Genomic DNA, 24,699 nt, shown 5'->3' with positions numbered 1-24,699 from the left:
GGGGCTGCATGGCCCGGGGGGCGGGGCAGGGGGAGGGAGGGAAAGCGCTAGCTCCGGGGGGTGGGGCGGAGATCATGGGGGAGGAGGGACCTTCCAGCCTCGGTGGGATCCACCCAAGGCTCTGCACATCCGTCCCGCCGCCCCGTCCTACCGCCCCTAAGCTGGGGCGGGGGGGGGGGGGAAGACCTCGCTCCCCGGCCTCAGTTCTGTGCCGGTCCCAGTGTGTGCCCCACCCCCGGGAGCTCCTGCAGGAGCAGGGTTGCTTGCTGTGAGACAAGGGGCTGGTTACACTTCCAACGCAGCACCGCTGTCCTGCTTCAGTGTAGACGCTCGCTGTGGCGGTGGGAGGGGGTTCCCCCGGCTGTAGTTAATCCAGCTCCCTGAGAGGCGGAAGCCAGGTCGCTGGAAGAGTTTTACTGCCCAGCTAAGTGAGGGTTAGCTTGGCTTCACTACATATCTCGGCTGTGAATTTTCACACCCCCGAGAGCCTTGGCTACGCAGCTGTAAGTTCCCCGCTGTAAGAAGAAGATGATAACCACTTGTACTTTCTGTCAGCTGCACTTTTCTGGTTCTTACGTGAGCAGACTGCTCAGACTTAAGCCAAGCTTGAGGGAGCAGGAGGGGGAGATACTTATCACAACAAACTCCTCTGCGCTTTTGATACTAGCAAATTCTAGGATTTTTGTAAAAAGACTGAATTTACTCGATGGGTTTCAGAGTAGCAGCCGTGTTAGTCTGTATCCGCAAAAAGAACAGGAGGACTTGTGGCACCTTAGAGACTAACAAATATCTCCTCAATATATGTTCCGCTCTATATGCATCCGAAGAAGTGGGCAGTAGCCCACGAAAGCTTATGCTCTAATAAATTTGTTAGTCTCTAAGGTGCCACAAGTTCTCCTGTTCTTCTTACTCGATGGGGTGTCTTCGCCTCCCCCTCAATCCCAAACTCGTACACTTGTTTTAATCAAGTGTGGGGATAGCTACCGTTAGAGGCTCAATTTCCCCCCTGCCCCCCCCCCTGTTTTTTCAAAAATAATGTTGCTGTTGAAGCTTCTTAGTGGACTTCTTTAGGCCTGGAGTACAATATGGCAACAGTTGCTGTATGTAGCAGGTGATTCATTTTAGGAGTTGCGTAAGAATGACCACACTGGGTCAGACCAATGGTCCGTCTAAACCAGTATCCCGACTTCCGGCAGTGGCCGGTGCCAGATGCTTGGGAGGGAATGAACAGAACAGGGCAATTATTGAGTGATCCATCCCCTGTACAACCCCAGCTTCTGCCTGTCAGGCTTAGGGACACCCAGAGCATGGGGTTGCATCCCTGGCCATCCTGGCTAATAGCCCCCCTGGTGGACCTGTCCTCCACGAACTTATCTAATTCTTTTTTGAACCCAATTATTTTTGGCTTTTACAACCTCCCCCGAGAACAAGTTCCACAGGTTGGCTGTGTGTTTGTTTTTAAACCTGCTGTTTATTCATTTCATTGGATTAACCCTGTTTCTTATTTACTCTTTCACATAACACACTTTGCTATTCACTTTCTCTACACTATTCATGATTTTATATATCTCTATCCTATCCCCCTTAGTTGGCTTTTTTTTTTAAGATGAATAGTCCTAGTCTTTTAAAACTTTCTTTGTATGGAAGCTGTTCCATACCCCCAATGACTTTTCTTGCTCTTCTCTGTACGTTTTCCAATTATACTTTTTTTGAGACTATTGCAACCAGAATTACATGCAGTATTCAAGGGGTGGGCGTACCATGGATTTATATAGTGGCTTTGATATTTTCTATCTTTCCTAATGGTTCCTAGCATTCTGTTAGCTTCATTGACTGCTGCTGCATTTTGACTAGATATTTTCTGAGAACTATCCACAATGACGCCCAGACCTGTTTCTTGAGTGGAAAAACGTAATGCCAACTATACATACAAAATGATGGGGTCTATATTACTTGTTGCCAATGTGCATTAGTTTTTCTGTTTACATTGAATTTGATCTGCCATTTTCTTGCCTAGTGACCCAGTTTTGTGAAATCCCTTTATAACTTTTTGCGGTCAGTAATTTTGTTTCATCTGCAAACTTTGCCACCCCACTGTTTACCCCTTTTTCTAGGTGGCTTATGAATATATTGAACAACACTAGTGATAGGAGCCCAGCAGTTTTTGACATCAGGTGTCTTTGAAAAAGGCCGGGTCCAGTCACAATGGCTATTAAAGCATAGTACCTAATACATTTGACCTCTCAAATTGGTAACTCCTTATTCCCACCACAGTCACTGTTTAAAATTTGCCTGATTCCTGTGCACATTTGTTTAGGAAGAGGGGGAGCAAATGCTGTTTTTTGTCTCAGAAGGCCTGTAACAGAATGGTTTGGGCAGAAATGTGCACGTTACAGAGGTGGGGACGCAAGTAGATCCTAAATGGCAGTGGGAAACTGTGGAAGGCATCAGGACAGAAATTTTAGAGTTTTTTTTTTTTTTAAATAAACTGGACATGACTAGATATGCTGCTATTATTACTAGTGTTACAATAGTGCAAGTAAACAAAGAACATAGTCGTGAGTAGAATCAATAAGAGGATATTAGAAATGCAGCTCGTTACTTTCAGTGATTTGTGACACTGTTCCTGTTTAAAAGGATCACTGACCATACCTGTCTCTCTGTACAACTGGACCCCATTTTCTGTCTGTCTGTCTGGCCTTCGCAAACAGACATGCAGACCTCATGCACAGCTGGCTTTAGCTGGATTCCATGTGGCTGGAAGGGGCCTTGATCAGCTCTGACCTCTCCAGAAGGTGGCACTGCAGTCAGTGGGAAGTGACAATTCTTGGCAGTTCGAGAACACTTAATGATCGGTAGCTTGCGTTCTCAGATCACTGTTTGCTCACTAACCACCCCTCCCAAATCCTCAGTGGGTACCTAACAGTCGTCCCCTGCTCTCCACGCTGCCAGCTTGAGTGGCTAGGCAAAAAGGATGGGTGGGAACTGAATGTAAACGGTCCTCTTTAAAACTGTCCTAGTGTAGACGGAGCCTCTGAGCTACTCTGGTAGGGTTAGGAGTGGGGCGAGCTTGGCTCTCAGGGCCATATCTGAGGAATAAGCAGATGCATTCTGTTCTGTGTGGCTTCCTTTCTGGAGGGGTTAGCAGTGCGTAGTCTAGACGCTGAGGAGTACAGTCTGTGCAGATGCAGTTCAGCCATAGGTTTCAAACCCTCCCTCCTGTAGGAGCGTGTTCTTGCTGAGAGCTGTGGCGAGTCTACTTCCTGTAGCTATGGCCTAACTTTGCAACCATTACCCAGGGCAACGTGTGGGAGCCGTCCCATTGAAGTCAGTTGGACTGCTCCTGCGTGGAAGTGCTGCTTGGCATAAGTAAGTGTCGCACAATGGGGCGGAGGGGGTGGGGCCTGTTACAGAGAACTGCTACAGAAAAATGAAAGGGGTTTGCAGACGGTTGCCATCGGTTTTAGCGCAAGCGGGAGGGGTGACTTGAGCTGCCTTGATTCACACCTGCTGTGTTTGTGTAAGATAACTTGAAGGTGTCTGGGAGCCTTGCTGCTGTCCTGTTTGCAGAAACCAGACCTGGCTGATTCTTTACAGACATGGAGGGCTCGTGGTGAGAGGTGAAAGAGCCAGCAAAGTCCCTCTCCAGATGGGGGTTATGTAGCTGGTAATCCAGCATGTGTTTAAAAAAATCACTTGTGGGTTGTGTGTGTGTGTTTTTGTGTGTGTGTGTGTGTGTGTATGTTATAGGCCAAAGGTATAATTCTAGCCCTGGAGTGAAGTATTGACTTGGTGGCCCTGGGGACCAAAGTCCTCTAGTTATATGCAGAACAGCAGGAGAGCAGACTTCTCCCCCACCCCCCCTGCACCTCAGTTTGGATGGGGTGTCTGTGTGAAATGTGTGTCTGTCTCTTGGAGGGGGTGAGTTTGCAGGTGAGGGAAGGGGCTATTTGAAGCAGTTGCCTTTTCAGAAAGGGGAAAAATGGGGTCTGGCTGTTGCTAACGAAGCCGCTTTGTTTACTGCAGAACCTGCGGTGGGGTCCCTGACTTGCAGACTAACCTGGCTTCTCTTTAACTCCTAACGTGCTCTGTTTTGAAACTGCATCCATCCTCCAAGGTTTGACTCAAGTTCTCGTCCTGCCGGGGCTCCCGGGAGAGGAGCACCAGAGCAGTCTTTGCTCAGGGGTGACTCTGGATGCAGGCTTCAAAGTTTGCTAGGGCTGGTTCAGGGTCCCGGGGATGACTGGGGTTCCGCTGCATTGGACCCCTAAATCTTATAACCCTGCTGCCCGCCCCGACGCCCGTGACGAGAGCTCTGTCCCTCTGTCGTGTCTTGCAGAGCTGTAATGGCAAGGTGCTGCTGGAAGAAGTTGAGCCGAGGGGCCTGACGGACACTCTGGTGCTGAATGGCAGGAAGGTGGATGAGCGGCAGGGCCTGCCTGCCATGGCCCACAGCCAGCTGGAGGGATCGAACAAGGAGGCAGCGCTGCGACTCCTCACCGTGGGGCTGGAGCAGCGCCCCCCTCTGCATTCGGCCTACATCCCGGTGCCCAGGCAGAGGTAGGAGCTTTGCTGCTGGGGTGGGGAGGGGCGTGGGGGGGTGAGAAGGTGAGTAACTGGGTGTCTCCCAGCCTCCTGCAGGGGATAAGTGCAAGTCCTACTGCCTCCTATCAGAGTAGGGCTGGGCAAGGTGTATCCCTTGGGCTTTAGGGGGTGGCCTGGCGGGTGGAGGAGCATCTGTTTCTTCCCTGCATCACAGCAGCTAGAGCATGATGGGAGCTGCTCCTTCCCCTCGTGCTATGGCCAGCCCAGCCTGCAGGGAGCTCTCTCCCCTCCTGACCTCCAGGGGCTGCTTGTGCCTCAAGCAACGAGGGACCGAGTCTCGCTCGAATCCTACGTTCTGTCACCGAGAGCCTCCATCTTTGTGTGATGCACCAAAACCAACATATTCTCCCCACCCCGGCTGATTGTGCTGCCTGGGTAGGGAACTTGGCTGGATCCCACTTGTTGCCTCCTCCTGTGCTCGGGGTGTCTGCCCCACATGGCTTGGCTTGGGCAGTGGGGAAATCTTCCAGGAGAGGGTGTATTTAAAAATCCTACTGACAAATAGCTTTTTCTCCCTCTGCAAGGGTGAACCTGAGATGCCAAGACGCTGCTGCATTGGATGTGTGGCTGAGGACAGCAGAACCTGCAGGGCAGGTCCTTTCTTTGAGGGGGGGGGGGGGAAGTTATTGGCACAGGTTTGAACCATGGGAAGGCGTATCCCTAATGATCAGTCCTGGCTGGTTGAATGGTGTGGGATGATTGATTGTGCTGCATTGGGGAGCTCAGGATCCAAGCAGTGGGAGGGCACCAGGGGCAGCCTAAGTGTTGGGGGTTGGCAGGTTCAGGAGGGAACCATATCTGTTCTTCCTTAGCTAAATCGCTCTGTCTTGAGTACTTGTATGGCCCACCTCACTGTGGTCCCTGAAGCAGAGTTGCTGTAGTGATGAAACTGGTGGACATGAATGGCCCCTCTCTCTGCCACATAGTGATGTTTTTCCCATGGGAATCCCTTGGACTTGCTGGATTCTCTGTCCCTGTGGGGGACACCAGCTTCTCCGGAGAAAGCAGCATTGGACTGTCTTGTGCCAGGGTTTGTGCTAGTTGTGTCCAGGAGGGATTTTATGCAGCAGGAGGTGGGAGAGTGGAAATGGGGGTGAGGGAGGCCTGGGAGAGGAGGCGGAAGCCAGTATGTTTCTGACCTGATTTGAGCAAAACGGCAGATGTCATTCCTTGGGAAAAGGTAATTATTTTGCCTGATGTGTCTACTGGCTTGGGAAGGGTGGGGTGCTTGGGTGCTGGCACAAACCGATCCACTAGTTGTGGATTCTTGCATTCAAGCGTCGGTATGGATCTAGTATCAGAGGGGTAGCCTTGTTAGTCTGAATCTGTAAAAAGCAACAGAGGGTCCTGTGGCACCTTTGAGACTAACAGAAGTACTGGGAGCATAAGCTTTCGTGGGTAAGAACCTCACTTCTTCAGATGCAAGAGGTATGGATCTAGTGCAGAGTGTCCCTTCTCATTCTGTCCCAGTCCTATCCTTAAGCAGCTACTGTATCGCCTGGAGGCGTTGGCTTAATGTGGGCTTGCAGGCTAGTGATGGGGCTCCTAGCAGCGCTTGACTCTGAGTCAGGCATGCCGCATGTTGACATGCCACTTAACTCCACACAGCATCTGTGCTGGGGAAACACCAGGCTAAAAATAAACCAAATGGTGAGGCAATTATGTATTTATAATCGTCTTAGATTTCAGGATAGAGGTTCTCTGTTTGCCTTGTGCTCTGCCTGAGTTTAAAAAGGCAATGGACGGGGAGGAATCCGCTTCCCTCCTTGAGCAGGGATCTGCTACTAGTTCTGTAAGGTGGATGCAGGCAGAGTGACGCCTAGTGGAGAGGACCGAATAAACCAGATGTTGCTGTTCTGGCCTAGGGAATCTGCAGTTGTGACTTATCAGAGTGGGGAAATTTGGAGGATTCAGGTCTGGATAACTCAGTCCAACGTGAGCTCCCAGTGTGATGCCGTGGCCAAAAGAGGTAGTAAGATCCTTAGATGTATAAACAGGGGGATATCTGGTAGTAGAGAGCTTATGCTACCTCTGTATCTGGAACAACCACTGCTAGAATGCTGTGTCCAGTTCTGGTGTCCAGTTCAAGAAGGATGTTGATAAATGTGAGAAGGTTCAGAGAAGAGCCACAAGAAAGATCAGAGGATTATTAGGCATGTTTCCCAATGAGACTCCAAGAGCTTAATCTGTTTTGCTTAACAAAGAAGGCTAAGGGTGGGACTTGATCACAGTCTGTAAGTACCTTCATGGGGGAACAAAACATTGATAATGGGCTCTTCAGTCTAGCAGACAAAGATTTAAGAAGATCCCGTGGCAGGTAGTTGAAGCTAGACCGATTGAGTCAGGAAATAAGGCATACATTTTTAACAGTGAGAGTAATAACCCTTGGTGAGCTTTTCCAAGGATTAATGTTGGATTCTCTACGATTTTTAAAATCAAGACTGATGCTTTTCTAAAAGATCTGGTCTGGTTCAAACAGGAATTAATTGAGGGAAGTCGGTTACATTAGATTACCCTATTCAGGTGGTTAGACTAGATTATCACAGTGGTCCCTTCTAGCCTCATAATCTCTGCGACTGAAGACTTTTAAACCACAGATGGTGTTGGAAGAAAGGGAAAACTCAGATTCCTGGACCCCAGGGTATGAAGTGAGGGCAAGGAAACTGCATGTAACAAGGTACTCGACACAAAATCCTTTCGGGTACTTGGCCTAAGCTTTTCTGTCCTGTTCAGAATAGAGGCCATCACTAGAGGCAGGCTCTCATTTCCCATTCCACATCACCTCTGTGAGGGTGAATGCTCTGTTTGAGCTGAACCTGAAGATGGGATGTAAGATCCGTAGCAGACGGGTGTCTAACACCAGCCGAAATAGCTTGTCTGTTTTCCGGTTGGCTTGTCCTGGAGGGGTCTGGCCTTCTCATAGACTTTAAGACCAGAAAGGATCATCGTAGGATGGGAAGAGACCTCGAGGCTATCTAGTCCAGTCCCCCACGCTCATGGCAGGACTAAGTATTATCTAGACCGTCCCTGACAGGTGTCTATCTAACCTGCTCTTAAAAATCTACAATGATGGAGATTCCACAACCTCCCTAGGCAAGTTATTCTAGTGCTTAACCACCCTGACAGGAAGCTTTTTCCTAATGTCCAACCTAAACCGCCCATGCTGCAATTTAAGGCCATTGCTTCTTGACCTGTTCTCAGAGGTTAATGAGAACAATTTATCTCCCTCCTCCTTGTAACAACCTTTTATGTACCTCAACACTGTTATCATGTCCCCCCTCAGTCTTCTCTTCTCCAGACTAAATAAACCCAATTTTTTTCAATCTTCCCTCAGAGGTCATGTTTTCTAGACCTTTAATCATTTTTGTTCTTTTCTGGACTTTCTCCAATTTGTTCATGATCATCTAGTCTGACCTCCTGCATGGCGCAGGTCACAGAACCTCACCCACCCACTCCTATAGTAGGCCCGTAATAGTAGGTCTGTTTGAGTTACTCAAGTCCTCAAATCTGAAGCTACAGAGAATCCACCATTTACTCTAGTTCAGACCAGTAAGTGACCTGTGCCCCATGCTGCAGAGGAAGATTAAAAGCCCCCAGGATCTCTGCCAATATGATCTGGGGGAAAATTCCTTCCTGATCCCAAACATGGCAGTCAGTTAAACCCTGAGCATGTGGGCAAGACCCACCAATCAGACACCGGGGAAGAATTCTCCGTAGGGTAACAGTCCTTCCCATCTAGTGTTCTACTTTCAGCCATTGGAGAGATTTGCTAATAACAGTTGCGGATGAGCTGTATGCCATTGTAGCTAATCTCATCATTCCAAGGTCAGTTTTAAAACAAGTTAGTTTTAGGTCTTTTGCCCCCACTCCCCTTGGAAGGCTGTTCCAAAATTTTACTCCTCTGATGGCTAGCAACGTTCATCTAACTTCAAGCCTAAATTTATTGATGGCCAGTTTATATCCATTTTTTGTGCCAACATTGGCCCTTAACTTAAATAACGCCTCTCCCTTTCTGGTGTTTATTCCTCTGATGTATTTAGAGAGAGCAGTTGTATCTCCCCATAGCCTTCATTTTGTTAGGCTGTACAAGCCAAGCTCCATGAGTCTCCTCTTGTACTGTAGGTTCTCTATTCCTCTGATCATCCTAATAGCCCTTCTCTGTACCATTCCAGTTTGAATTCATCTTTCTTAAACGTGGGAGACCAGAATTGCACACAGTATTCCAGATGAGGTCTCACCCAGTGTCTTGTATAATGGTAATAACACTTCCCTATCTCTACTGAAAATACCTCACCTGATATATCCTAGGATTGCATTAGACTTTTTCATGGCCACGTTACATTGGCAGCTCATCATCATCTGATCAACTAATACCCCCAGGTCTTTCTCCTCTGTTGCTTCCAACTGGTAGGTCCTCAGCTTAAAGCAAAAATTCTTGTTGTTAGTCCCTAAGTGCATGACTTTGCACTATTAAATTTCCTCCCATTTCTATTGCTCCAGTTTTCAAGGTCCTCTAAATCTTGTATATTCTGGTCCTCCTCCATATTGGTAAGACCTCCCACCTTTGTCATCCACAGATATTATTAGCACGTTCCCAAGGTCATTAATGAAAATGTTAAATAAGATTGGTCTCAAGACTTATTCTTGAGGAACTCCACTGGTAACCTCCCTCCAGCCTGATAATTCACCTTTCAGTATGACCCGTTGTACTCTTCTCTTTAACCAGTTCTGTCACCACCTTTCAGTTCTCATATTAATCCCTAACTTCTGCAATTTAATAATTTCCCATGCAGAACTGTATCAAATGCTTTACTGAAATTCAGGTAGATTAGATCTACTGCATTTCCTTTGTATAGAAAATCAGTTATCTTCTCAAAGACGTCAGGTTGATCTGGTATGATCTGCCTTTTGTAAAACAATGTTGTATTTTATCCCAGTTACCATTTACCTCTGTCCTTAACTACTTACTTTCAAATTTGTTCTAGAACCTTGCATACAATTGGGGTAAAACTAACAGGCCTGTAGTTTCCCATATCACTTCTTTTCTTTAGCAAGTATAGTACCTATATCTAAGATTCTCCAGTCAGATTATAATTCCCTGAGTTTACGGATTCATTAAAAATCTTTGCCTATTGGGCTTGCAATTTCATATGCTATTTCCTTTCATATTCTTGGATGGAGATTTGGTGCCATTAAACTATTTGAGTTTGGCTTCCACCTTGAATGTGGTAATTTCTTCTTCCATATCCATGTTCCCCGTAGCCCCCCCATCACTACCTCCAAGATCCTAATTACTCTTTTAAAAAAAAAAAACCAAAAAACTCAAGCAAAATATTCACTTAGGTGTAGGGCCACGCCTAGATTATCTTTAATCTTCACCCCCTACTCAGTGTTTAGCAGTCTCGCTTCTTTCCTTGTTTTCTTTTTATTTATATGGCTAAATAACATGTTCCTATTGGTTTTAATTTCCTTTGCAAGGTCCAGCTCTGCTTGGCTGTTCTTTCTTTTCCCTACTCTTTCTGACCTCCCAGAGGTAGCTTTCCTTGCTGATCCATCCCATCTTCCACTCTGTGTAGGCTCTCTGCTGTCTTTTAACCTGTTTTGAGATGCTTGTTCATGCAGTTTGGTCTGCAACCCTTCTCTACACATTCCTCTTCCTCCTCCTCCTCCCCCCCGCCCCTTGCTTGGGGAATGTAGGCTTCAGATGCTTTAAGTCAGAGTTGCAGAAACTAACTCCAAGCCTCCTGTACATTCAGATCCTTGAATTCTTCAGTCCAGTCCACTTCCCTCATTCCGCTTCCTGGTCCCCTTTGTCTGTCATCAAGCAGGCTGACTTGGGGATGGTGTTAATTCTTTCTGAGGTGGCTGTGAATCCATCTGTCTTGTTGAATTGAAATAGAGGTTTACCTCTGTGGGCATCCCTCAGGCGCAGGGGGTGAGCAGTAGGGCATTTACCAAAGGGAGCAGCAGTGAGGCCATATTGCTAAGCGGATGAGTTTTGGAGAGGTGTTCATTAAAATAAGCTTTTGGGTTTTTTTTTTTTGAAGTTTGCATGTCTCTCTTTCTGGATTCCTGGACATGGTGCCCCAGAAGCCTGTGCAAACACACATGGGGAGACCAGTTCTTGCTGCACTTACAGAACTGACTGCAGATAGTCAAAAATCTTTTAGAGCTCCCTATCTCTAAACTTTAAATTTAAAAAATGTTGCCTGATTCATAATGGGTGAGGTAGGTTCTGCCTTGCTCACAGAATTCACCACTAAGGAGGTCTGCTTCCAGCTGAGTTATTAATAAGATCATAGTTCTAGCCTCCTTGTGAATAGGCATCTACTGTTTGGGATGCGAAGGGAGATGCCTAATCTGGTGGCATCCTTGGTAAAACGTAGCATGTGGAAGGGCACGTTGTCCTCTCGTTAACTTTCCTTATAGTTAAAGGCAACTAGCAGTGGGGGTGTTGGTGCACATAAGTAATAATTGTGATGTGTGTGTGCAATGTAATAAGAGGGGGCAGCCCTCCCACCACCTGGGACTAACCAGTATTTTGTAATGCTGTAGAGCTCCATTTTGGATGAATACTTCTGTTTTCCTGTATGACAGCCCTGGATGGGTCTTGTTTGGGGATTGAACTCCTTCCCTCTGCATCTAAAAACAGGAGCATCTGTTGCTTATGCTAAAAAACCCAGGTCCATTAGCTCGGACGCAGTTGCAAGCTCTTATAGGCGGCCGAGCTGCTAGCTGGGGACAAAGGGCCCGGCAGTATGAGGGTGCCACCGAGGTAAGGCAGGGGTACAGCGTACCCAGCCCATCTCCTAGGAAATGTGGAAGTGTTGGTCACATGGGTGCTTTCCAAGCCCTCTTCTTAGTCATTGTGTCCCCTGGTGTGACTGGGAAGTCATGAGCCCATCTATTGGAAATACTCCTCATCAGCGCCTTGCAGAGTCCGTTTGTTCCATGTGTCCTTCCCCTTCCCAGCCGTCCTCATAACTTTGCCTTTTGGGAAGTTCAGTTTTGCACTGGGCAGGGAGGATGCAGCTCACTCTGCTACAGCAGGCAGCGAGGGACTCGCTCAGGGCGGATTGCAGTCATCCCTCAAAGAGCAAACGCCTCCGCTGTTGCTGGCCTCCCGCCATCTCTCCTCCCTTCCACTCTTAGTCTTGTCTTCCCTTATACCGGGCCGAGCTCTCCAGTCGCTTCCAAGCCGTGCAGTTCCCAGGCGTGGGCCTGTCTCTACCTCTCGGAGCTGTAGGCAAACAGGGTTTGTCTCCTTGCCCAGACAAAGGAATCAAAGGGGAGGTTCCTTCTACAGGTGATGCAGAGCAGGCAGCGAGAGCCTGGTTAGATTCCAAAAGAGTGCCGGTGCCCTAAAGCATGTCCTAAAATACTGCCCTGATTTCTCCTCCTCTTTTTTTCCCCTACCCCCACCCTCCCCTACCTTAGCCTGGATTTCTGCTGTAACTCGCCACGCTTCTGAGCATAGCAAGGTCCAGGTCTGACCTTACAGCTCAGATCACAGTGCACTTCCAGAGCAGCTAACCTCAGTGGGAATTGGATGTGCTCATGGCCACCTCTTGGGATCAGGCAGTGGGTGCAGAGACCACTTCCAGGAGCTGCCTAGGTAGCTCCAGCGTGGAATGCTGTTGCTGGGGGGGGGGGGGGCGTGTTTGGAAGAAGCACTCGGCAGTGGGTAGAGAGAAGGGAGGAGCCCTATTCTGTAACTGGATCATATCCATAGCATGGCCCAACTGAGGCCAATCACACGTGGGGGGAGGGGGGGGGGCAGGAAATGGTCTCTGGAGCTGTCTAGGTGCATGTTACAAGTTCTGACGCCAATCCAGAAATGGTGGTGGTGGCAGGGGGGGACTTTTCTTTTTTTTTTTTGGCAACAGCTGCTTGGCATGGGCTGGCGGGTCTTGGCTTTCAGAGTTTTATTTAGTTGACCCTTTGAAGAAGGGTTTGGCACCCTTGCCAGGAGTTTGGATAATAGCGGGCTTGATGCTGTCAGGTTGTAATGGGACCTGTCCCAGTTAGGCATGGAAAATCCAATTCATCTCCCTTTTTCCTCAAGTCTGTTCCGATTGAGGGGTGTGTGGGGGTGTGCGTTTTCTTCTCCCCCCGCCCCCCCCCCCCCCCCCCCCCGCCGCTCATTGCAAGGGAACTAGCTGTCTGCTGAAGCATGCTATCTGTGTGGCTCTACTACAGGGTTAACAGCATGAAAACACTCATCACCTGGACTAGGCTGCAATGGAGAAATCCTGGCCTGGATTTTTGTGCTGGCTGTTTCCTGTTCCTTATGTGAATGGAATACACAGTGTTAGTCAAGACTTAATGCTGCTACCCTGCCCTGTGGCTGTACCAAGTCACTTCGGGGCTCTGGGAACAGTGGCTGATTTCACATACCTTGGGTACTGAAATAGCCATGTTCAGCGTCCCAACACGGTGAGGTAAGGAAGGAGGGGGCAGCCTCCAACGGACAATAGCGTGGATATGCTGAGTTAGCAGAAGCCTGGTACAGAGAAGGCTTCATGGCGGCATGTTCTGGCTTCCAAAAGTGCCCTCCGATGGTCAGATACTCTCCAAACAAACGGGGAGTACGGAGTGTGTGCAAAGCAATTTAGTGATAAAGAAAATATCCTCTTCTCCTTCCTGCCCCCCCCCCCCCCCCATTATTTGAGAGGGGAGCTGTGACCTCTTACAGGCAGGCTGGGAGCACCCAGGGCCCATCCTTTGAGGAATAGAGGAGGGTCCCAGTGACCGATACTATGAACCTTCCATCAAGGGACAGGGCAGTCAGCTATTGCATATGACAGGTGCTCAGATACTACAATGATGAGCCTGGTGTGAGGTCTGAACAGAACAAACGGAGATCTCCATCCCCACCCTAAAATGGGCAGGACAGTAAATTCCACCTTGCAAGAGGGAATATTACAGCATCAGCTTTTATGTAGAGCAGCTAATAGTATGTGTGATGTGCAAAGTGGGAGGAGAGTGGGATCACAACCAGCTTGGGTGGGAAGCAGTGAGTTCTGAGGGTTTAGACTAACTTGATTCCAATTCATCTGAATACCTGGATCTGCTCCTCCTTGGCTTACAATTCTCTGCTCCACAAATGCCTTGGCCACAGATGTGTCTCCTCTGTCTATTGGAAAGGGATGTATCTGACTGAACTTATTCCTCCTAGATACACATGCAAGACTTACCCACAGGAATCTTTGTTCACTTCAGAAAGCCCTTTTTCCCCCCTATCGGGGGTAGATGCCAAATATTCAGCAGATCTATGTTCAGGGCATTTATGTAAGCCCCCATTTCTTGCAGCCCAGGAACACACGCATGGATGCTGCTACCTGGGGAAGGTGTCCTTTCACCACCAGATGTGCAAGGGCTGGGGTTGTCCTAGGTGGGAGGGCAGTGTGGGTGGGGATAGGCAGAGATTTAGCTCATATCGCCTCTGCAGAGCAATATTCCTCTGCCTAGTTGTGGGATGAGACTCCACGCCCCCTCCTTCCAGTTCTTTGTCCAGAAGATGATGGGCTTGAGGAGGCGTCTTGCAGCAGGGAAGGTTGAAGAGGGAGAGATGCTTGTAGAGGGAGGCTGGGGTATTGCATCGAGGCTGGCAGCCTGCATGCTGACTCCTGGCCGTTTGAGACCGATCTCATCCAACTCCTAAAACTAGAACACGTGTTTGCCCGGGCCATTCTGGATGTCGGCACAGCAAGTGCAGAGGCTGCCGTAGAGAAGGTGGCTCCCAGCTCGGTGTCCTTGTGGTAGCCCAAGGTGAGGGGTTCGAGTGATTGGATACAGCCTTGGTAGCATCCCTCCAGTAGCTGTTGTTGTTTCTCCTGGAGAACTTGCTCACTCTTTGCTCCTGTTCTCTTCTATCACATGCCTAGAATTTTTTCCTCTCCTCTCCTGTTTCCATCATTTGGGGTGGGGGGGGGGCATCCTACTCCCTTGCTTCAGTTTTTCCCCAACAGGGATTGAGGTCAGGGTTCCCCCTGCCCTCCACACCGTACTCTGACTAACACCACCTAGCAGAACTCCAGGGCAAGGACCCCAACCTTGCCTTCCCCACCACGCTATGATGAAAGTGCTAGTTTGGTTGCAGTTCTGGTGCCTGTTGCAGGGAAGGGCTGGGAGGAGCTTTGAGTGTTGCGGGGGAGAAGACAGTGGAGTTTGGCACATGTGCTGTGTGTGTTTCCTTCCTGGAAAACAAGGGAGGGTTTTTGGTGTGGGTTTTTTTTTTTTTTTCCAGGCCAGAGGTTTGGGAGCGGATTGAAAAATGGTTCCTGCTGTTACCAGCCTTTTGCAGGAGGTTGTTTCCCGTCTCGGGCACTCTGCGTTCCTAGAATGCAGCATGCACACACACACATGCCCCTGTAGGACACACTGTGCCAGTCCTCTTTTTGCACAATGGCCGCGTGCGTTGAGTGTCTCTGAACTTAATCATCCCATGTTGTGTCTGTGGGAAGTGTGCAGAGGGGGCGGAGAAGGAGAATAGTCTAATGAGGGCCTGTTAAGGAATCGCTCTAGTAGTAAACAGCTTTGGTTGGCTTTGTGCCCACTTGGCTCCTCACGGCCTTGCATGCTGTCCATCCGTGTTTTTCCAGCCCAGCTGTTTAGCTGAGCAGGCTTCACAGGCCCAGAACTTCGCTCATGCGTGTTCTCTCCCTTGCATGCATGGGTGAGCTCCTCAGACCCATCTCAAGGCGGTATATGCATCTGGGGTGTGATGGGCAGAGGGAGGATTCTGTTCTGTTTCTACAAATGCACATGTGGTTGTGAAGGCTGCGGCCAGCTTTCTACCACGACTAGAGGTGGGATGTTCTAGCCACGTGGGATTTGCAGCTGCACATCTTGGAATCTAGACCAATCCAGACTCTTCCCCCATCTGTAAACATTGGCAGCTGCTGCTGTCTAAAGGGCCTGATCCGTTTCCAGTCCTGGAAGCTGGGTGGTGGCAGTCCCTGTTCCAAGACGTTCTGCACCTATTACTCCTGGAAAGAAAGTAAGAGGTGCTGGACTGTTACTTAACAGCTAGGATTCATCACTGGAGCCCGGTGCTATATATTTAAAAAGTGCTTTCACTGCATCCATGGGAGAGTGACTCCCAAGTATATTCGGAAGAGCTAAAGCAGAGAGACCCAAACCTTGCCAGAATCCTGTGGCAGTGTCGAATCTGTACGTATTTACAGACATTTGCATGGATTGTCAGTTTGTATTGCTCCCCAGTGGGATTTATAATGAAGCCGTTTTTTGTTTATAGATGCATAGCTTCCTAGCCGGGATTTTTGTGGTGTCTTGCTTTATCTTCCCTCGTTCTCTTTGGATACCTTTTTTTCTTTGCACTCTTCTTCCTTAGTGCCTCTCCTCTGTCGTTCCCACTGCCGGTGCTCTAAGATCTGCAGGCCGCCTGGTCTCCCCTTGCTGTCTGGGTAGCTGAAGCATGGGTGTCCTTCCAGTTGCCCAGCTGTTCCTCCCTCCTTGTCATCTGGTGGATGTGGGGCCACATGTCCCAAAATGCCTTGGAGTGTCTCTTAGGAGCAAGGTGTTTGCCGGAGCCCAGGCACTGACTCATACTGGTGCTAAGGGTTGGATGCTTGGGTACTAAAGGTGAGATGTGGAAGGGGTGTTGGATGATGGACTTCAATAAGGCTTGTGTCTAATCCAGGTAGCGCCTTGCTCCCTCGAGTGGGTGTTGAGGGATGGCTGAGCCAATTGCCTAGGCTATGATTACACCAGCTGTTGTCACTGTTCTGTCTTGGTGGTGAGCGTGTCCCGGCAGCTTGCAAAGCGGCTGCGTCTCAGAGGAAGTCACAAGGCTGATTCGTTTGATTTGTTTTGTATGACCCCACGTCAGTCTCGTCAGGGCTCTGCCTGTGGGGCTTCCCCTCTCCTCTGTATCTCCATTCTGCTTGGAGCTGCTCTACGTGCAGATGCTCTTCTGTGGCCTGCCCTTGCCTATGATCACTGTTGTGCGCTTCTGAAGTGGGAAGGTAGGCTGGTGGGTAATAGGGTGTGTGTGTGTGTGTGTGTGTGTGTGTGTGTGTGTGTGTGTGTGTAATAGGGTGCTCGGTGGGTGGGTGTGCACGAGTCAGGTGGGAGCAGGGCAGGGAGGCTGTTACGTTTCCAGGGCTGTTATTTCATGCTGTGGCCCCCCTTTCCTGCTGTCCTAGTCCTGATTTATTGCTTTGTAAAAGACTTTCTCTCCTTGGGAGCGCTTGGTCTTGGCTGTGGGGGTTTTCCAGGCCCTTGGAGCAGGGATGTGTTGGGGTTGGGGGGGGGGGGGGGGGGGGGGGGGGGGGGGAGATCACTGGACACACACAAGCACTGATGGGGCAGTAGCTGCTGCTCAGCGTGGCATCTGCCTTCTGGGGCCATCACGATTTCAGCCCAGCCCACGGCCTGAGCACCTCGCCTGCTGCAGGGTGGATCCGCTCATCGCGTTTCCCACCACCCGTTGTGTCTGGAAAAGGAATACCTGGTCCTCCTGATACCTGGAAGGCACAGCAGCTGGAGGGCTTTGTCACTGACTCTCTCGAGGGGGGGAGCGGGTCTTGAGGGCCCATTCTGAGCTCTGTTCAAAGCTGGTCCATCTGCTGGTCCTTACTACAGTAAGGGCTGTCCTTGAACTAGAAAGCGTCCTCCCTCCCCAGACTGGTGGATCTCATCAGCCGTGCCATGTTTCCACAAACCCTCCGCACACTTCATTGCTGGAACCTGGGCCTCCCCACGTGCAGCATCTTACGCTCTAGGTCCTCGCTCAACTGCCACCCTGAGTAGTCTCCTGTCTTTCCTGGTATCAAATCCATTGTCTACCACATCCTGTCCTAGCTGGAGGCATAGGCAGCCTTGTGTCTGAGCTGCCTAAACGTTACCGTTTTAAGCCTGCACTCCTAAAGAAATGCTCCTTAGGACTTTAAACCTGAAATGTGACCATGGCGCTGATCTACTACCTGCAGCTGGGGAATGGCCCCTGCATGCTTAATATTTCCTTTTAAATCAATTGCTCTGTTCCCTCTAAATATTTTTGGTTGGTGCGGGGGGGTCCCCAAACAATCCGAGCAGTCTAGTAGCCACTGGCTCCTCCCCCCTTCTTCAGAAGCAGAATCCAGCCAGCAGAGGGCGCTCATATGAACTAACAAGTCCTATTTCCATTACTGCCATCAGTGGTGAGCTTGTTCGCAAAGAAGTAAACACTACCTGGCACCTGTTAAGGTGGCCAGGTGCCTGGTTTTTGACCGGACAGTCCGATCGAAAAGGGGACCTGACTGTCCGGTCACTGGAGGCGGGAAGGCGCTGGGCCATCACCCACACCAGCTCCTACTCAGCCGGGGCTACCTCCTACCTGGGACAGGTGGCTGCAGCTCCCAGCCCTGGCTCCACAGGCGAGACCCTCCTGACCCGGGGGGATGGGAGGGAAAAATCAGTGAGTGATGGGAGGAGAGGGGGGAAAAGAGTGGGCAGGGGTGAGGCCTCAGGGGGAAGAGGAGGGGTAGGGGAGGTTCCTGCACTCCTGCTGGAGTGTCCAGTTTTTAAATATTACCAAGTTGGCAACCCTTGCCATGGTGGTTTCGTGCTTTTTATTGTTTTAAGAGGTAAAATTGTGTGAGTGTCTGGGCACAAACTTGCCCTGATTTAAATTAAACCAGTGCAAGCCCCTCATTTCAGTTCATCTAAAACCTGTTCCTATCAATTTACGTTAAACTGCAATAAACCTAGTTTAAACCAAAATATGTGTCCACAGTGTCCTTTGCACTGGCTGGAACTAAATCCATTTAACATCACGTCTTCAGTTAAACTGATCCAACCTTATGTGGAGACTCTGACGGAAATGATCCATTTGTTGGCCGAGAGGTTTTGATTGCGCTAGTGGCCCCTACTGAGATCGGGGCTCCGTTGTGCTAGGCACTGTACAAACACCCAGTAAGAGACCAAGAGTCTGAACAAGGATGAGAGGGGGAAATGGAGAGCAAAGTGACTTGCCCAAGGCCATACAGCGGGTCAGTGGCAGGAATAGAACCCAGTCTCCTGACCCTCAGTCCTGTGCTCTATCTATTAGACTGCACTTCCTCTCAGGCTGTACTGTTGTGCCGTTAGCAAAGGAGCTGTGATATGTGTTTGGTGCTGATTTGCTGGAAGTGCTGCCGTGCCCGGATGTGTGGCTCCTGGTGAAGAAGTGGATTTTTGCTGCGGTGAGAAGTAGGCTGGCGTTCTCTTCACTGGGACTTCAATGCTTCCGATGCAGCCCTACTGATCACGACGTAGCTTAGCCTTGGGTTGCTCCCGTGGCTACACCCTCCTGTCTCTGAGAGGGGTTTGGAGTGGGGATGAGTTAAATCTCTCCTCCTACCCCATCTTTATCCACCTCCTACTTGTCCTCTGCTGGGCCAGTCTGACGGAGACGCCCTGAGACGATGGGGAGGGCCGTACAGAGCAGTGCTGGGGGTGAGAGCCATGGGAGGGGAGGGGGAGAGAACACATCTGGCCCTCGGTGGGGTGAGGAGCCTTGCCAGGGCAGAAATCCACAGCGACTCCAGCCCTGGCTTGCCGGCTGGAGTAGCCCAAGCAGGCTGGTTCTCCCTAGGCTGAGTCTGCCGACTGCTTCCCTCCCGGGCTGGCCAGCAAGCTCTGCGTTGCTGGGGCTTTGTTCCTGCTCCGGCTCTCGGGCCATGTGTTCTTGTGCACGCTCCCTGGGCTGTTGACTAATTCTGGCTCCACGACCTCTGGGCCAAGAGCAGCCACAGGAAGTGGAGGAGGAGTCCGGGGTGGGGGTGGCTAGCAAGGGGCTGGACCAGGGGCGGGCCCCCTTGCACTAAGCTGCCAAACCAGTTGGCAACTGCCTTCCCATTGGCTCATCCGTCGCCATGGAGACGGCGATTGGCCATGTGTTTTGAGAGGGAGGGGCCTGCCTTAAGTGCAATTGTTTGTTTATATTTAAAAAAACCCTCCAGCCCGCTGCACTGTCTGTTCTCTGATAACCAGCAAGGCTGCTGGGGGCCTTGTGGTTTGTGTGAATAAAGCTTGTTGCTTCCCTCCCTCCCTCCCCAGCCAGAACAAGTGCAGCAGCGTTTCCGAGAAGGCCAATAATTCAATTTGGCCCCGAATACAGATCTAGTCACCAACTGCCACCCGGCCCCCTCTGCATGGATCTCTATGTAGACGTATCGTTTTAGTCCAGCAGGGGGGTGAGGAGTTGTTGGTTTTTTTAAACAAATAACTGTTCCGCTGTGCTGTTTGCAACCCAAACACTGCGGCACCCAGTGCCTGATCGAGAAACTGGCTATAACCAAAACTTGTCGTTTTTGTCGGTGTTGAAAGAATTGCAGGAGGGATCGGGGCAGGAGAAACAAACAGCATAACGAGTGAAAAGTTGACCCTTTTTTTTTTTTTTTTTTTAAATTTCCCCACCTGCTGATCTGTGGGGATGTTGAGACTGCTTGCTTCATATGCGTGCTTCAAAATGGCAGGGTCCCTTCGTGGAGGTGACCTTCAAAGGAGTTTGTAGAGATTGGATTTTTGCCTTTCTGTGATGACTAATGAAGGGTGTATTGTGAGTGTGAGGATTCAGATCTGCTCATTCCTGGCTCTGCTGGGGGACTTCTTCATGGTCTTGCCCACGGCCTTTTCAGTTTTCCATGAAACCTGAGATGTTGACTCTTTAACACAGACCTCCTTTCTCCCACATGTTTGTTAATAGCTGTAAACAAAAATGGAGTCTTTAGGCTAAGCACCTAAGTTGAATGTTACACTGGTGAAAACTTTACTAATGTAAACTGGGTTTAACTCCTCTGACCAGCTGTAGAGAGTAGAAGGGCATTCCAATTTCTTGGAATGACAGTGGTTCACAGACTTTAGGGCCAGAAAAGGGGCTACTGTGATCATCTAGACCAGCAATTTCCAAACCTTTATTGATTCATTTACCACTATCTTCAAAAAAAAAGTTTGAAGCATGCAAATTTCTCCTCTTTGTGCCCATTTATTTTAAGCCTTAATCTGTATAACTTAAGTATTTCTGGACTCCATAGTAAAACAAATGCCTAAGGAAGCCTAAAAGGTTAGATTAGAGCATCCTTTTTAAACATCCTGCTTTTAGACAACGCATCAAAAACCAGAATGAAACCGCTCTGCTTCTTTCTTTTGAGTTACTCGGATTGCAAGAAACAATTGACCTACGTCGTGATGTCTCGTAATGTGTTGGTGCATGCTGCTGAGCTACGCTCCGTGGCTTGACTGGTTAATTTGTTTTTTTTTTTTTTTTTTTTTTTTTTAATTTTGCCGTTGCTGCTCATTCTTATCTGAACTAGTCACGCTGGATGTGAGCCAAAGCGCACTTTGGTTCTTTTCTTACAAAACTTACATCTAGAGAGGCTGGGTGTTTTCAGAACAAACACGGGAAAACAAGTGCCGTTCTGCAGAAGGTATGTGTACCAACAACAACACCAACAACGCGGGGGGGGCATCAAGGAAGTGGGTGAATCTTCGCTGAAAGTGCGGGGGCTTCATCAGGCAGCGTCTTGCTCCTTAACAGTTCCAGACCCTGGGTACTCCAATGCCTGGCAAACTGAACCGTGGCTTCCCCTGCTGGGAGGAGGCCTGAATAGCAACCAGTTGGCTGCTCCACGGTTAGAGAGCCAGGAGGCTCTCGTCGTCCCATATCCAGGCTTTTATCCAGTGGACCCGACTGGCCACCCTCGTCCCCTACAAGTTCCCTGCAAAGCCAAGAGGGAACTCTCCATGCTCCTTGCAGGGTTTAGGCTGCAGCCTCCGCAGACCTGCAAGTGCAGAGGGAGTTCCTGCTCCACATCCCTGTTGATCTCAGGGCTCCCTGGCGCTGCTGACTTTGCAGCCGCTCTGAACGGACCCTGTAGGAACGTACCTCTTTGGATGAGAGGAACTGTGTTGGCGTGATACGGCACGTCACCGTTTTGCTTCAGTGGTTGGAGCGGTGTGACTTGGTGCCAGCCGTAGCCAGCTGTGCCCTGCTTGAGAGGACAGCGCAGCCACATTGCATAGCACACTGCTCAATCAAATTATTGTGCCAGCCTGGTTCCTCTGTGTGTGTGTGTGTGTGTGTGTGTGTGTGTGTGTGTGTGTGTGTGTGTGTGTGTGTGTGTGTTTGTACCCCCTCCTGGCTGAAAACAGGGAAGAGAGCATTTTATGGCTCACGTACTTTCTGATGCACTGCAGCACATATGACAACTGTTGGTTTCAAACCAAAATCTTATCTCCTCTCTTTTTCCCCCCCTCCCCCTTTTGGCATACCTGATCTAGACTGACCTGCGTAACACGGGCCAGAGAACTTCACCCCTTGATTCTTGTATGGAGCCCAGCAACTTGTGGTTGAACTAAAACATCTACTTTCTTCTCAAACCCTCTTCCAGGCTTGAAGATCTGAATTTTAAATGTTTTTTTGTTTGTTTAAAAAGCCAACCCCCCCCCCCCCCCCCCAGCACTCCTTGGATGCATGAGTCTAATCTCTCCCTACGCAGCTCACCTTTAAACTTCAGGACTTCGCATCTACTTTTGCATAACCTCCCCCACTGTCTCACTTCTTTCTCTCTAGGCTGAACACCTACCAGCTCTGCTGCTGAGAGTAGAATTTCATGCACCCTCTCACTCAAGGGGTATTGCTTCAAGAAATAAACTAAATCCAGTTGTCCTCCAGGGTTTTGTATTCGGGTTCTTGGAGCTGCACCCTTCCTCCTATACTGTCTGAAATCTTAGAGCTAATGAGAAACACGCATTATTCGTGCAGTGGTATTCTAGGGACTTTTCAGACTTAGTTACTGTTTAATCATGGCCGTGCACGTATCCAATCCACTTCACCCCAAAGCACTTCACATGCTGACATGACTGTTGAAATGCAGCCATCTCTGGGGTGCAGCCAGTGAACGCATCAGTCCAGAAGAGGGTGTTTTTATTTTTATTTTTTTACCGAAGACCCTGTCTGCCTTTAATTTTCAGTCTTTTTCTGGATTCAGACAGTCCTAGTCATAAGTAAATTACGTGCAGGGTAGGGCTCATGAGAAAGGGGGAGTCTGAATGAGTAGGATGCTGAAATGGCTGAGTGCCCTGAACTGTGAGTTCTTCGGGGGAAGAAAGAAGGGCTTACCCACCCTGAAGTGCAGCCACCTCTGGTGTGAACTACAGTAACCGTTCAACAGCACCCAGCATCACGAAGAACTAGTAAAGGCAGATGCTGAATGTGTTGACACTGCAGGGGGATGGTGATTGCTGGAGTTGGAATGGGGCCAGGCTATGGTGCGGAGAGGTGTCCTTTGGGTCTCATTGGGCCACAGATGCTCAGGCCTTCGTTGTTTAAGTCTCAGCTGAAAGAGGGTTCTCTTCAACCCCCTGCTTCCCTTGGTGCAATACCAAGTATAATTGAAGAGTGCCTCCTACTGAGTCCCCCCACTATTTCTTCTGGCGTGTGCAGGGGGGTTGCCCCTCCTAGTACTGCATCAGGCATGTGCTGTTTAGCTTGAGATGCCTACCAGGAAACCACTGGCTGTTGTAGATCTTTAGTTTAGTATATTTGATTAAAATGATCTCCAGTTTATTTTTGGACGAGGTGCGATTGACCTCGGAGTAGACTCTGTATATAGCTGTATCCCTTTGCCCCAGCCAGTAACTGAGCTGGGCTCGAAACAGCTAATCACAAGTGAGGGGTATCTTCCTAGGCTTGTTCCGTTTAGCCAAAGCTATGCGATGGAGCTCCATCAGGCTGACTTTTCCCTCCCCCACCAAGCTCCCTGCAGCTGCAGCACCACCGTCCAACTGCTCCCCAGTCCAGTCGGTAGCATTGCACAATTCTGTGGTTAAACTATCAATCCTGTTCCAACACGATGCTCTGCCTGGCCAGATTCTCCCCTCTAATGGCCTGCACATCTGCTCGGTGAATGTGGGGCACTGGAAACATTAGCCCAGAGCGCTGGCTGTTGGGACTCTCGATGTGATGCTTGTGTTTTCCCCAACAGAATTCCAGAGCGGCCATAAATCTCTTCCCAGGCCTCTCCCATCCTCCTTGCCGTTGGCTGAGGTGATGGTGGAAAGAGATGGGCTAGAACTAATGGAAGACGCTCTTTGCTCTTGTCACTAGGGAGGTTTGAATAGAATCTCCCCACCCAGGAGTTCCAAGGTGCTTCCCCGGCAGCGGTATCAGGGCCTTGCTTGTATGGAAACCCATCGATGGAGGGTGGGGTGGGGTGAGGAGGTCACATGAACGGAGGCTACCATGATCCTGGGAGCTGGGTTGTATCATTTCTCGTAACCTGATGGCATGGATTTGAGCCGGCTCTTGTTGTATATTAACCAGATCAGATTCCCGGTTGGCCTGCTGGGGAGAGCAGCACAGATGCTCCGTGCTTACATACGAGGATAACAGGCAGCGGGTGAAAACACTCGAGAGAACAGAAAGGTCTACCAGTGTCCCACCCAAGGAACACTTGGAGTAGTGGTAGCTGCAGTCTCTTCATGCTGTTCCAGTATCCACTGGCCGCCCCTGCCCAGAACCCCTAGATTCCTGAGAGGGATCCTGCAATGGACTGATTGGAGCTGGGACCGGGGGTTGGTAATGGGATTGACATGGGTGTGTGTGTGTGTGTGAATACAACAGAGAGCAGTGCTGTAAATCTTCCCAGTGCTCTCCTTTCTCCCTGCGAGGGCCTAGCCTTCCCGTGCCATCCGTGTGTGTCCAGCTCCCGGCTAGAGAGCACCAGACCGCTGACGTCCTGGAGGCGGGAAGCTCGCAGTGCTGTGGGAGGGACAGGATGGCAGGCAGCTGCAAACTCTGTGCGCACTTGGCAGCGGTCTGGCAAACGTTGGGGATTGGGAAACCGGAGCAACCCGGCTAAATATTAACCCAGGAGCAGAAAATGCAGCACTGTTCATCACCCTGCTGTGAGTCGGGCTGGGGAGAGTCCTGGCATGTGCAGGAGCCCCAAGACTGTCCCTGTCCTGTTTGCTTTGCTCTCTGCCCCCATCAGCCAGTTTGCCATGCCCATCTCCTCTGTCCTGTCCTTTCCCTGACTGTCTTTGTCCCCTGCTCGGGCCTGGCCTCCCTAACGTCACAGCTGCCTCCTAGGAGTGGTGTGTGCT

At 49.9% G+C, this 24,699-nt stretch overlaps 1 protein-coding gene across 9 annotated transcripts in view; it reads left to right on the top strand.

Moving 5' to 3' along the window:
- Nucleotides 1-24,699, top strand: part of SLC2A4RG (SLC2A4 regulator) — a 41,888-nt gene that overhangs the window by 1,303 nt on the left and 15,886 nt on the right. For all 9 annotated transcript variants that reach the window (XM_024106755.3, XM_065566229.1, XM_042847368.2 and 6 more), the window contains exon 2: nt 4,340-4,560. In XM_024106755.3, the coding sequence (XP_023962523.1) occupies nt 4,340-4,560 (221 nt within the window). The remainder of the gene's footprint in view (nt 1-4,339; nt 4,561-24,699) is intronic.

Source organism: Chrysemys picta, chromosome 13 (genome assembly GCF_011386835.1).
Source record: "Chrysemys picta bellii isolate R12L10 chromosome 13, ASM1138683v2, whole genome shotgun sequence".
Taxonomy (NCBI): Eukaryota; Metazoa; Chordata; order Testudines; family Emydidae; genus Chrysemys; species Chrysemys picta.
This window is presented reverse-complemented; position numbering and strand designations above follow the sequence as displayed.